Here is a 13,939-nt window from a genome sequence, read left to right as displayed (position 1 = left end):
CTCTCCGTTGTGGTTGCACCTATGGTACGGCACGCAAGCCTCCCCACCAACGGCAAGATCCATGGTTCTTGGGGAGGGGGGGGTATAATGATGTAAAGCCCATGCTCCTAGATAATGATGTAATTAATATCAATTACCACTTTGTCTGGAAGTAAAAGATTCTGAAAAAGCTTTAGGGTCTGCTTCAGTGACATCCATACTAACAGCCTTTGAGAAACAGAGTACTGATTCAACATAGGTGAGTACACAGATTGCTGTATGCTTCATTATTACCACTTTGTTTAAACTCGATCAGTATAGTGAAAAATCTGGAATCGAAGGGGAAGTAGGGCAATGAGATTCTGTATCGGAAAAAATTTTCTCTGCTTCTTTAAAGGAAGTCTTCAATTTGTTGCACTGAGAAAATGAGGAAAGAATATGTGTGAGCAGAATGTAATTTTTTGTGGACTGATGACACGATACAGTTTGCCTGTTGTACAAATAAACTTGTTCAACAACCAATGGAATAACTTTATTCGAAAGTGGGCTTAAAAATCAGTTACAATAAGAATAAAAGAATGTATAACCAACATACCAAAAAAAGAACACAGTAACAATAAAATTACAGAAACAGTTCATGATTTCTTGTGTACAGAGTAGTTGAAGACATCTGAATGGATAGCAAAAGAAACAAGTGGAATTCACTTAGAGTGCTGTGGGTAAACATGTGTCTGTATACTACCATTTTTAGTTAGTCTGTGCAGTTTTAGATTTTGGCAGTGAGCTGTGAATTTTTAATGTGAAAGCCATTCAAAAACTGATGATTGTTAGCAAACAGTCTAAGAATATACAACTGCCACTTACATCCCTCTCCCATAGAGACCACAAAGACAAGATTTCATGAATTACTGCATGCACTGGACATTTTAGCTCTCATTCTTCCCTCACATGAATCAGACAGGAAGAAATCCAAAATTGTGGCACAGAAGTATATACCCTCTGCTGTGCCATTCACAGTGATTTGCAGAATAAGGAGGAAGATGTAGAAAGAAGACATGGTGAGATGTAGTTTGGGAGAAAAAAATAAGATGCACTATGAAGGAATTATCAAAATGAGATGAAAATTAGTAGATCTGATGTACATGTACAGACAAGCAAATGATTACAATTTCAGAAAAATTCAAGATTTATTCAAGAGAAAGAGCTTCACAAATTGAGTAAGTCAATGATGCATTGGTCTGCATCTGGCCCTTATGCAATCTGTTATTTGGATTGGCATTGATAGAGTTGTTGGATGTCCTCCTGAGGGACATCATGCCAAATTCTGTCCAGTTGGCATGTTAGAATGTCAAAATCTGGGGATGGTTGGAGGACCCTGCCCATAATACTCCAAATGTTCTCATTTGGGGAGATATGCAGTATTCCTTGATTTCCGAAAAGCAGTTGACTCAGTACCACACCTATGCTTATTGTCAATAGTATACTCATTTGGGATATTAAGTGAAATTTGTGACCGGATTGAGGTCTTTTCGGTAGGAAGTATGCAGCATGTTATTGTGGCTGGAGAGGCTTATCATCGGACGTAGAAGTAACGTCACATGTGCCCCAGGGAAATGTGTTGGGACCCTTGCTGTTCATGTTGTATATTAATGACCATGCAAACAATATTAATATTAACATCAGGCTTTTAGCAGATGATGCAGTTATCTATAATGAGATAGTATCCGATAGAAGCTGCATAAATATTCAGTCCTATCTTGATACAATTTCAAAGTGGTACAAAGATTGCTTTAAATGTTCAGAAACATAAAATTCTGCACTTCCCAAAGTGAAAAAAACATAGTACCCTATAACTATAATATCAGTGAGTTACTGTTGAAATCAGGCAACTCATACAAATTTCTGGGTGTAACACTCTGTAGGGATATGAAATGGAATAATCATGTAGGCTCAGTCATGGGTAAAGCAGGTGGTAGACTTCGGTTTATTGATGTAATACTGGGGAATTGCAATCAGCCTACAAAGGAGATTGTTTAAAAATCCCTTGTGTGATCAATTCTAGAATATTGCTGAATTATGTGGGACCCATACGAAGTAGCATTAACGGGTATATTGAACATATACAGAGATGGGAACCACAAATGGTCACAGATTTGCTTGATCGATGGGAGAGTCTCACAGACATACTGAAGGAAATGAATTCGAAGACTCTTGGTAAATTTTGTAAATTTGTAGTAAGATCTTATGGGACCAAACTGCTTAGGTAATCAGTCCCTAAGCTTACACACTACTTAATCTAACTTAAAGTAAATTATGCTATGGACAACACACACACCCATACTCAAGGGACGACTCGAACCTCCGATGGGGTAGCCGCGCAGACCATGACAAGACGCCATAGACCACGTGGCTACACCGTGCGGCAGAAGACTCTTGGAGATAGACGTAAACTATCTTGAGAAAGTCTATTAAGAAAGTTTTAAGAACTGGCTTTAAATGGTGACACTATAATACAATCCCCTACATATCACTCACGTAGGGATCTTGAGGATAAGATTAGATTAATTACTACATGCACAGAGACAGACAAACAATAATTCTTCTCACAATCCGTCCATGAATGGAACTGGAAGAAACCCTAATAAGTGATACAGCAGTACATACTCTGTGCCATGAACCTCACAGTGGTTTGCATAGTATAGATGTAGATGTAGATCCAGTGACCCTGCTGGTCAAGGTAGGGTTGGCAGGCATGAACAGAAGCAGTAGAAAGTTTCCGTGTTTGTGGTGGGTGTTACTTGCTCATTTGTAAACCCAGGATGGCAACAAAACAGGGGATAGAATATCATTGACATATTGCTGTGCTGTAAGGGTGCTACAGATGACAGCCAAGTTGGGATTGCTATGAAAAGAAATGGCACCCCAGACCATCACTACTGGTTCAGGTCATATCGGGTTGGTATCCCACTGCTGTCTGGGGCATCTCCAGATGTGTTTACAGACTGGAATCTCATTTACTGGAGTAGAATTGTCTTCAGTGATGAGTTCCACTTTGTACTGAGCCTTGATGACCATCAAAGACATGTACATGTACAACACTTCTACCAATTTCTGTCCCATTTAGATAATTCCCTTGAGCACATGTTTTTTATGTAAAAGGAGAAACAGGTAAACATGTAAATGGATGATGGATCAGATTGAATTGAAAGATTCAATTAGAAATGTAATAAAATGAAATAGAGGTGACAAGACATGTAAGCAAGTGTATGGATGGTAGACGAACATAGGAAGCTCTATGCTGGATGCTGAGAGAGAAGAAACGTCAGCGAGAGGGGTCAGTAGAAGTCATTACAAAATTCGCAAAAGCAGCGTGGGTAAGTGTAGTTGAAGATTACAATGATGCAATGTGTTGGGAAGTCTAGAGGATGACTTTATTATCCAGCAGTGTGGATGATGATGATGATGATGATGATGATGATGATGAAGTTTCAATTTTGACTTCCTTAACTTCAATCTGTGCTTTGATTGTTAAGTTTGTGTAGTTTAATTATAACATAACAGCAGAAAAAATGTGAATTTCAGGATGTTATTACTGAAGCTGAAAAGACCGTAGCATCTCTCAGTTGGAGCAATTTGGAGAAGCTTTTAGAAGTATTTTAGTGTATTAGAAATTGTTGAGGTTTTGCATGAGAAGTGCTACAAGAGTCGTAATGTTGCATGTATGGACATTATCCCAAATCTTGTAAATGTTATGTCCTTGAAGATTAGGTGTTATAGCTCAAAACACACATTTATGCTTTAAATATTTTTTGAGTAAAGGAGACCACCCACCGAAAAGCAGAAGTAGTCACTTCACTGCCTGGCCCGTGTGGATCCTGCCCTCCACCACTAGCTTCTCAGAACTACACAAATGGAAGTTATCCTCACAACACATCCTTTGCTCCTGTAACCCTCCTGGCCGCCACCTCCATTAACCAACTGCCCCACACCCTCCACCCAACAGTTTCCCCTTCCGCTGTCCTGTTGTTGACTCAACACTATCATTTTCCAGCAGGTGGTGTCCCTTACTTCTAAAATACTTATGTTCCACCAGGACTTTCCTACCCAATCATTTCTGTATTATTATGTTTACATCTATGCCTATACTCCACAATTGTGGTGGAGGGTACATTGTGTACTGCTGTCATTTCCCCCTTCCCCTGTATAAGTTGCAAATGATTCATGGGAAGAATGATTGCTGGTAAGTGCCCACACAGACTCAAAGCTCTCTAACTTTACCTTCATGTTCTTTTCATGAGATATATGTAGGAGGAAGCAATATATTGGTTGACTCTTCCAGGAACATACACTCTCAGGAGTTTAGCAGTAAAGCACATCCTGATGCAGAATGCCTCTCTTGCATATCTGCTGCCAGAGTTGAATGATTGACTTCATGACACTTTTGCTCACTAAATGAACTTCTAACAAAGTGTGATACTCTTCTTTGGACCTTCTATATTTCTTCTATCAATCCTGTCTGTTATGGATCCCAGACTGATGAGCAATATTTAAGTATTGGTCAAATGAGGGGTTTGTAAACTACATTGTCTGTTGGTGCACAATGTTTAGTGAGAAGTCTTCCAGTGAATGTCAGTCTGGTGTCTGCCTATTATGTGATTAGTTTTATGTGGTCGTTCCACTTAAAACTGCTCCATGCACATGCTCCTAGATCTTTTACAGAAGTATCTGTTTCCAGTTATTGTTCTGAAATTGTGTAATAATACAGCAATAGGTTTTTCTTTTTATGTATGTGCAATATGCAATATTTGTTTATTTTGAGCATCAATTGCCAGTCTTCACAGCAAGCATCAATCTTCTGCAAGTCTTCCTGCATTTTCCTGCAGTTTTAAATATTGCGAAAAGCCTCATGGAACATCCAACCTGATGTACTGGGACATTTATATATATCATAAAAAGTTATTGTAACAGTCCCTTGGGGTACACCCAAAATTCTTTTAAGCAACAGTGCAGAACTGTTTTGAATGCCTTCTGGGAATTAAGGCACACGGCATCTATCTGGTTGCCACTATCTGTTGTTTTTCGGGTGTCGTGGATGAATGGAGCGAGCTGGATTTCATTTGATTAGTATATTTGGAACCCATGTTGAATCCTTCTGAAGAGTTTTTTGGTCTCCAGAAATTTCATAATATACGAGGGTGAAACTATCCAAAATTCTTCAATTTCTTCAATTCCTTCAATACCTGTGTCATATAGTTCCCCTCCTAGAAGCTGTTCCGGGAAGTATGCACATGGGAACTTTCCCTCCAGTACGTCCTACTCTCATCGTCCCTCTAGCCTAAATCTACACTAGCCCCCACTGTCTTTCCAGTTCTGTACTTTGTGTGCTCGAGCTTTCCTTTCCATTTCTTTGCCACCATATTCCTTCCTCATCCCAACACTAGAGTGGAGGGGATGGGGTCGTTGCTAAAGGAGTGTAGTAACTTAGACACGAAACAATAGGTAGGTAAGTGATTGCTGTCTTCATTTTACTGTCTCCAGCTTTAAATTGCTACTGATTTAACATTTTGTTTGAAAAATATGTTATTATATGATTGGGGAACTGATTGAGGGCATTTCCACTGGAAGGTATCTATTGGAAAACAAAATGTTCCAAACTTGGAGGCGTTTTAGAAAGAGTTAATTTTTTCATATTCCTCACTTCCTTGATGTTGGGCTGATACCCATCTGATTAGCTGTTTTGTGATACTGTTTGCAATACAGTGCAATGATTCCTGTATTGAGTTGATGGTAGTAGTTATAAAATGTTTCCCGTATTAAAATTTATTTTCTAGGAAGCAAAACATCCTGTTTCCTAATATGATACTGGAAAATTTTGCATCATATATAAACAAGTGTGAAGAAAGACAGCCAGTTGCCATTTATTTATTTGTTCTGTGAATTTAGGACTGTATAGTGTAATTGCTTATTTGCTATATACAGTTCTTGAAATTTTTTGCATGTTATTTTAACAAAGAATAATATTATGCAATATTTTATTGCACTATGCACTTAACAAATACAATCTGAATTTGTGGTACAGTTTTGTTTTTCTAGATACTCCTTTACTGTATAGAAGCAGTACTTGATCATGTAATCCTTCAGTGTTCATTTGAAAGTTCTTTGTGTTCATTATTATTTTTATGGATTTGGGTACATCTACATCTACATCTACATTGATACTCCGCAAGCCACCCAACGGTGTGTGGCGGAGGGCACTTTACGTGCCACTGTCATTACCTCCCTTTCCTGTTCCAGTCGCGTATGGTTCGCGGGAAGAACGACTGTCTGAAAGCCTCCGTGCGCGCTCTAATCTCTCTAATTTTACATTCGTGATCTCCTCGGGAAGTATAAGTAGGGGGAAGCAATATATTCGATACCTCATCCAGAAACGCACCCTCTCTAAACCTGGCGAGCAAGCTACACCGCGATGCAGAGCGCCTCTCTTGCAGAGTCTGCCACTTGAGTTTATTAAACATCTCCGTAACGCTATCACGGTTACCAAATAACCCAGTGACGAAACGCGCCGCTCTTCTTTGGATCTTCTCTATCTCCTCCGTCAACCCGACCTGGTACGGATCCCACACTGATGAGCAATACTCAAGTATAGGTCGAACGAGTGTTTTGTAAGCCACCTCCTTTGTTGATGGACTACATTTTCTAAGCACTCTCCCAATGAATCTCAACCTGGTACCCGCCTTACCAACAATTAGTTTTATATGATCATTCCACTTCAAATCGTTCCGTACGCATACTCCCAGATATTTTACAGAAGTAACTGCTACCAGTGTTTGTTCCGCTATCATATAATCATACAATAAAGGATCCTTCTTTCTATGTATTCGCAATACATTACATTTGTCTATGTTAAGGGTCAGTTGCCACTCCCTGCACCAAGTGCCTATCCGCTGCAGATCTTCCTGTATTTCGCTACAATTTTCTAATGCAGCAACTTCTCTGTATACTACAGCATCATCCGCGAAAAGCCGCATGGAACTTCCGACACTATCTACTAAGTCATTTATATATATTGTGAAAAGCAATGGTCCCATAACACTCCCCTGTGGCACGCCAGAGGTTACTTTAACGTCTGTAGACGTCTCTCCATTGATAACAACATGCTGTGTTCTGTTTGCTAAAAACTCTTCAATCCAGCCACACAGCTGGTCTGATATTCCGTAGGCTCTTACTTTGTTTATCAGGCGACAGTGCGGAACTGTATCGAACGCCTTCCGGAAGTCAAGAAAAATAGCATCTACCTGGGAGCCTGTATCTAATATTTTCTGGGTCTCATGAACAAATAAGGCGAGTTGGGTCTCACACGATCGCTGTTTCCGGAATCCATGTTGATTCCTACATAGTAGATTCTGGGTTTCCAGAAATGACATGATACGCGAGCAAAAAACATGTTCTAAAATTCTACAAGAGATCGACGTAAGAGATATAGGTCTATAGTTTTGCGCATCTGCTCGACGACCCTTCTTGAAGACTGGGACTATCTGTGCTCTTTTCCAAACATTTGGAACCCTCCGTTCCTCTAGAGACTTGCGGTACACGGCTGTTAGAAGGGGGGCAAGTTCTTTCGCGTACTCTGTGTAGAATCGAATTGGTATCCCGTCAGGTCCAGTGGACTTTCCTCTATTGAGTGATTCCAGTTGCTTTTCTATTCCTTGGACACTTATTTCGATGTCAGCCATTTTTTCGTTTGTGCGAGGATTTAGAGAAGGAACTGCAGTGCGGTCTTCCTCTGTGAAACAGCTTTGGAAAAAGGTGTTTAGTATTTCAGCTTTACGCGTGTCATCCTCTGTTTCAATGCCATCATCATCCCGTAGTGTCTGGATATGCTGTTTCGAGCCACTTACTGATTTAACGTAAGACCAGAACTTCCTAGGATTTTCTGTCAAGTCGGTACATAGAATTTTACTTTCGAATTCAATGAACGCTTCACGCATAACCCTCCTTACGCTAACTTTGACATCGTTTAGCTTCTGTTTGTCTGAGAGGTTTTGGCTGCGTTTAAACTTGGAGTGGAGCTCTCTTTGCTTTCGCAGTAGTTTCCTAACTTTGTTGTTGTACCACGGTGGGTTTTTCCCGTCCCTCACAGTTTTACTCGGCACGTACCTGTCTAAAACGCATTTTACGATTGCCTTGAACTTTTTCCATAAACACTCAACATTGTCAGTGTCGGAACAGAAATTTTCGTTTTGATCTGTTAGGTAGTCTGAAATCTGCCTTCTATTACTCTTGCTAAACAGATAAACCTTCCTCCCTTTTTTTATATTCCTATTAACTTCCATATTCAGGGATGCTGCAACGGCCTTATGATCACTGATTCCCTGCTCTGTACATACAGATTCGAAAAGTTCGGGTCTGTTTGTTATCAGTAGGTCCAATATGTTATCTCCACGAGTCGGTTCTCTGTTTAATTGCTCGAGGTAATTTTCGGATAGTGCACTCAGTATAATGTCACTCGATGCTCTGTCCCTACCACCCGTCCTAAACATCTGAGTGTCCCAGTCTATATCTGGTAAATTGAAATCTCCACCTAAGACTATAACATGCTGAGAAAATTTATGTGAAATGTATTCCAAATTTTCTCTCAGTTGTTCTGCCACTAATGCTGCTGAGTCGGGAGGTCGGTAAAAGGAGCCAATTATTAACCTAGTTCGGTTGTTTAGTGTAACCTCCACCCATAATAATTCACAGGAACTACCCACTTCTACTTCACTACAGGATAAACTACTACTAACAGCGATGAACACTCCACCACCGGTTGCATGCAATCTATCCTTTCTAAACACCGTCTGTACCTTTGTAAAAATTTCGGCAGAATTTATCTCTGGCTTAAGCCAGCTTTCTGTACCTATAACGATTTCAGCTTCGGTGCTTTCTATCAGCGCTTGAAGTTCCGGTACTTTACCAACGCAGCTTCGACAGTTGACAATTAGAATACCGATTGCTGCTTGTTCCCCGCATGTCCTGACTTTGCCCCGCACCCGTTGATGCTGTTGCCCTTTCTGTACTTGCCCAAGGCCATCTAACCTAAAAAACCGCCCAGCCCACGCCACACAACCCCTGCTACCCGTGTAGCCGCTTGTTGCGTGTAGTGGACTCCTGACCTATCCAGTGGAACCCGAAACCCCACCACCCTATGGCGCAAGTCGAGGAATCTGCAGCGCACACGGTCGCAGAACCGTCTCAGCCTCTGATTCAGACCCTCCACTCGGCTCTGTACCAAAGGTCCGCAGTCAGTCCTGTCGACGATGCTGCAGATGGTGAGCTCTGCTTTCATCCCGCTAGCGAGACTGGCAGTCTTCACCAAATCAGATAGCCGCCGGAAGCCAGAGAGGATTTCCTCCGATCCATAGCGACACACATCATTGGTGCCGACATGAGCGACCACCTGCAGATGGGTGCACCCTGTACCCTTCATGGCATCCGGAAGGACCCTTTCCACATCTGGAATGACTCCCCCCGGTATGCACACGGAGTGCACATTGGTTTTCTTCCCCTCTCTTGCTGCCATTTCCCTAAGGGGCCCCATTATGCGCCTGACATTGGAGCTCCCAACTACCAGTAAGCCCACCCTCTGCGACTGCCCGGATCTTGCAGACTGAGGGGCAACCTCTGGAACAGGACAAGCAGCCATGTCAGGCCGAAGATCAGTATCAGCCTGAGACAGAGCCTGAAACCGGTTCGTCAGACAAACTGGAGAGGCTTTCCGTTCGGCCCTCCGGAATGTCTTTCGCCCCCTGCCACACCTTGAAACGACCTCCCACTCTACCACAGGTGAGGGATCAGCCTCAATGCGGGCAGTATCCCGGGCAACCACAGTCGTAGCCGATCAGGGGATGCGTGGGACGAGCTGGCCGTCCCCGACAAACCCCCATCCCGACCCCCACAGTGATGCCCATTGGCAACAGCCTCAAGCTGTGTGACCGAAGCCAACACTGCCTGAAGCTGGGAGCGAAGGGATGCCAACTCAGCCTGCATCCGAACACAGCAGTTGCAGTCCCTATCCATGCTAAAAACTGTTTTGCTAAGAACGTCTGAACTAATCTACAGAGAGCGCAAACAAATCGACAAAATTTAAACGGTTATTAAAATACAAGACTGCCTAGTAAATGCAGTAGTGCTGGTACTCGCGCACTGCTGACACTGCTCGGCGGCGGAAGGAGACTAAGCGAAATTACACTATTCAGGTACTAAAACACGATGCTACACTCTCAAATACTATAATACGCCCGAAATTTATGAATTAAACAATGCAAGAACCAAAAACACGCAAAGAAATTAAGAATTAAACTATGTAACAAATGAGTGAGCTAGGAGTAAACGACTTGCTGCTCAGCTGCTTATCCAACGGCGGCAGGGAGCACACTGACTGCGACCAACCGACACTGGCCGTTCAAAACAAAACAGTAGACAAACGACTACGCGAATTTACACTATTCAGGTACTAAAACGCGATGCTACAACTCTCAAATACTATAATACGCCCGAAATTTATGAATTACACAATGCAAGTACCAAAAACACGCAAAGAAATTAAGAATTAAACTATGTAACAAATGAGTGAGCTAGGAGTATACGACTTGCTGCTCAGCTGCTTATCCAACGGCGGCAGGGGGTAATTCATTATAGTTTGATGCCAGAATGGACTTTCATGGATTGTAATTTATTTGTTCCATACGTAAAAGCTCTGAATCATTCAGTTCAGGTACAAGATGCGTGTCAAAATTGTGTCAAAACTTCACCATAAATGTAGAACAATTGGTTTTAATACTAGAATCCTAATAATAAAACAATTTTGTAGGTTACCTCCTGCTCAAATTATCATTTCCTTCTCGGTGAATTCTTCTACCGAATATTACTATTTCTCACACAGAATCTGCTGAAGCCCAGTTTTGAGAATATGTGGCTCCATATATGTTTTCGGCACTTAATTCATTATGTATCTTTATCCCTAGTTATTGTGGAGTTTGTGCACATAATTTCAGTTTGTGTGTAGGTGATGTAAAATTATTTTTATTTTTCATGTTGTATATGTGGTTAAAATATTTTTTCTCAAACAGTTTTTGTTTACCATGTAGGAAGTTTATAATTTCATAAATGTATGTAGAGGGAACAGTTAAGATTTGTAGTTTTCAAAGTAAAGGGTGACAAGATTCTGTTTGCTGTGCATCACACATGTATCTGACAACTTTTTTTTCAGTTTGTGGATTTGGTTGATTCCTTATACAGTTTGACTCATCTTTGACATGATAAACCCATTATCACCTCTTCTGATTTATATATATAGCTCCTATGAATAAATGCGAGTTCAGTTTCTCCATTACTGTGAACTGGTATTACAGTTAACTTTATTACACAATTAATTCCACCAAAGGTTGTTGTTTCTCTCTGTTTGTGGGGTGCAAGCGTAGCATTAAGAGGTATGCAACAAAATAAGATGATAGAAGAACTAATGGTTATATGTTGTATTCTCACTAGTGGAGGATGTGACATGTGGGTCATGTATTTTGATCAAGTTTTGCAAGAACATTCTGTGTTAAAAATAAAAAGACATGTGTTTTGGCTTTTTGCTCCCCTGTTTTTGGAAAAACTGAGGTCAAAGTTGATGGAAAATGGTATTTTTAGTGCTATACATCTAAAGATCATCTAAAACCAAACATTTTTTTTATGAATATAATATGGGGCCAAAGTTAACAATGTTCAAGTTATTAATGCTTTTGTGTTTTTATACTGCATCTTAGGTATCCGTCATTCATTGTGTCCAGCAGAGTGAAGTTGAAGTTGGTGACCAAGTAGTCTAGGCATTAGATTACAAAACCACTGTTCCATGTTCAATTCTTTGTCATCATATTTTTTGATCTGATTTTTTTTTTCTTTCAGTAGGTTTGATAATATTTTGAGAATCCAATACTTTTCTCTGCCTTCTTCTTCTTCTTCTTCTTTTTCTTCTTCTTTTAAAAAAGTAAAACATTGGACAATGTGATTAACAATCAAATAAATATACTTGAAACTGTATTGACGGTTATTTTCATTGAGATACATGACATGCTAGATAGGACTTTCTTAGATGATGCGCAACCAACCTGCACCATACCACTGAAATGTACCTCTTTGTCAAATGTGTGACAATTACTTCTGCCAGGTACAGAATTTTATCAGATGACTTCAAAAACAGGTGATATCACAACACAGCAGAGAGGTACAAAATAGGGTGGATATGATCAAAATTCATGCATTCGTTCATAACCATTTGACCACACCTGTCCTTCAAGATGTGCTTATTTATGCTGGGTACATACCCAAATTGATATGTGATGGATCTGTTTTTAGCAATGTAAGTAAGATATGTTTTCCATGAACACAGTACCGAGTAATGTGACAATGCCCTGAGATTTTGTTTGTATGATGTGCATGGTTGAATAAATATTTATGTTTTCCTGTTTCAACTATAAATTTCCATTGACTGATTGTGAGAACACTCATGAATAGGCAGCCAATTCGAATTAAGTAATAATAAGCTTTAGGTGTATTTTTGTACTATGTATCATGATGAAAGTAACTGTCAATAATTTATAATATATATTTATTTGATTATTAATAACAGCTCCCACTGTTTTATTTGAAAAAATGGGGAAGAAAAGTATCAAATTATCAGAATATTATCAGATGCATTGAAAAATATATAGAATGATAAAAATTCCATGACCAAGAATCAAACACTGACCAGCGGAGTTACTCTAATGCCTTGGCTGCCCGGCTGCCCATCTCACTCTGTTAGGCACACTGAATGACAGGTATCCAAGCTACAGTACAAAAACATTAATAACTTGAACATTATTAACTTTGGGCTCCATATCATATTAATAAAAATATTTGTTTTTGGATGATCTTTTGATGTATAGCATCGAAAATACAATTTTCTGTCATTAAATTTGTTTTTTTCCCAGCAAGATAGTGTGTAGAAAAAGCTAGAACACATGTCTCTATGTTTTCAGTGTAGAAAGTCCTTGCAAAACTTTATGGTGACTTACATGTCAGACCTGTACTTCGTCAGAAATAAACAAACCACTTATGGTGGTGTGGAGGTCTAGATTTAAATTTTATGGTTATCTGCAATTAGATTTTAAATTTAATTAGGGAAGATCTTTTCCTAGCACAACTTAAATATATTTAATTTTTGCTGGTACTAATAATTGTTTTTATTTCTGTAGGCCACCGTGCAAAGATCCACAGGGTGCGACACATTGCTTTGCTGATATTAAAGATCTAAGTGAACCAATAGATATGGAAGCCTTGATTAAGAATAAAGTACCATGTTTGTATCCTGTCTACATCCTCGCTTACCTTGTAAAAGAACCTCCACCAGATGCTAAAAGATATATCCTTCCAGAATACAAATGGATAATGGCACAGCTGGACAGATTATAGTCACTACATTTCTTAAAGTAAGAACTTAAGCTGTATATATGTGCCTGTGTTATTTTTATGTGCTTCTTTAAAAGTCATAACAGGGCCTTTGCCATGTATACTGCATGGTTTATTTGTTGACATGGCAATGCATAAAAAATTGCCTAGCATTTCAATGCATATTTTTCTTAAATATGTGGAAAATTGTAAACCCATACTGGGATCACCAATTCTTGTGTAAAAAATATCAACACACCCACGTAATTGCTTGATTGTAAGTACAATTTCTTTTTTATGAATTAACCTAGAAAAACAGGGTGGTGTGGAAACAACTGACACAATTTGATCACGAATATTGTGCATGTGCAGTATTTTGTGTTGGGTGTCAGAGAGAAAAGGGCAAAGGAGAGGGTGTGATTTCATATGCCAGCAGCAGTGGAATGTGTAACATCGTCTTAGCTCAGTTTGTTGTTATTGCAAAAATAAATCTGTTACAGCAATG

General features: G+C 39.8%; 1 protein-coding gene across 1 annotated transcript in view; it reads left to right on the top strand.

Moving 5' to 3' along the window:
• LOC126428383 (DNA topoisomerase 2-binding protein 1-A-like) overlaps nt 1-13,568 on the top strand; it is a 67,719-nt gene extending 54,151 nt beyond the window's left edge. Inside the window, exon 8 of the mRNA XM_050090308.1 lies at nt 13,242-13,568. Coding sequence (XP_049946265.1) covers nt 13,242-13,458 — 217 coding nt within the window. The 3' untranslated portion in view covers nt 13,459-13,568. The remainder of the gene's footprint in view (nt 1-13,241) is intronic.
• The last annotated feature ends 371 nt before the right edge of the window (nt 13,569-13,939 follow it).

This window comes from Schistocerca serialis, chromosome 12 (assembly GCF_023864345.2).
Source record: "Schistocerca serialis cubense isolate TAMUIC-IGC-003099 chromosome 12, iqSchSeri2.2, whole genome shotgun sequence".
Lineage (NCBI taxonomy): Eukaryota > Metazoa > Arthropoda > Insecta > Orthoptera > Acrididae > Schistocerca > Schistocerca serialis.
This window is presented reverse-complemented; position numbering and strand designations above follow the sequence as displayed.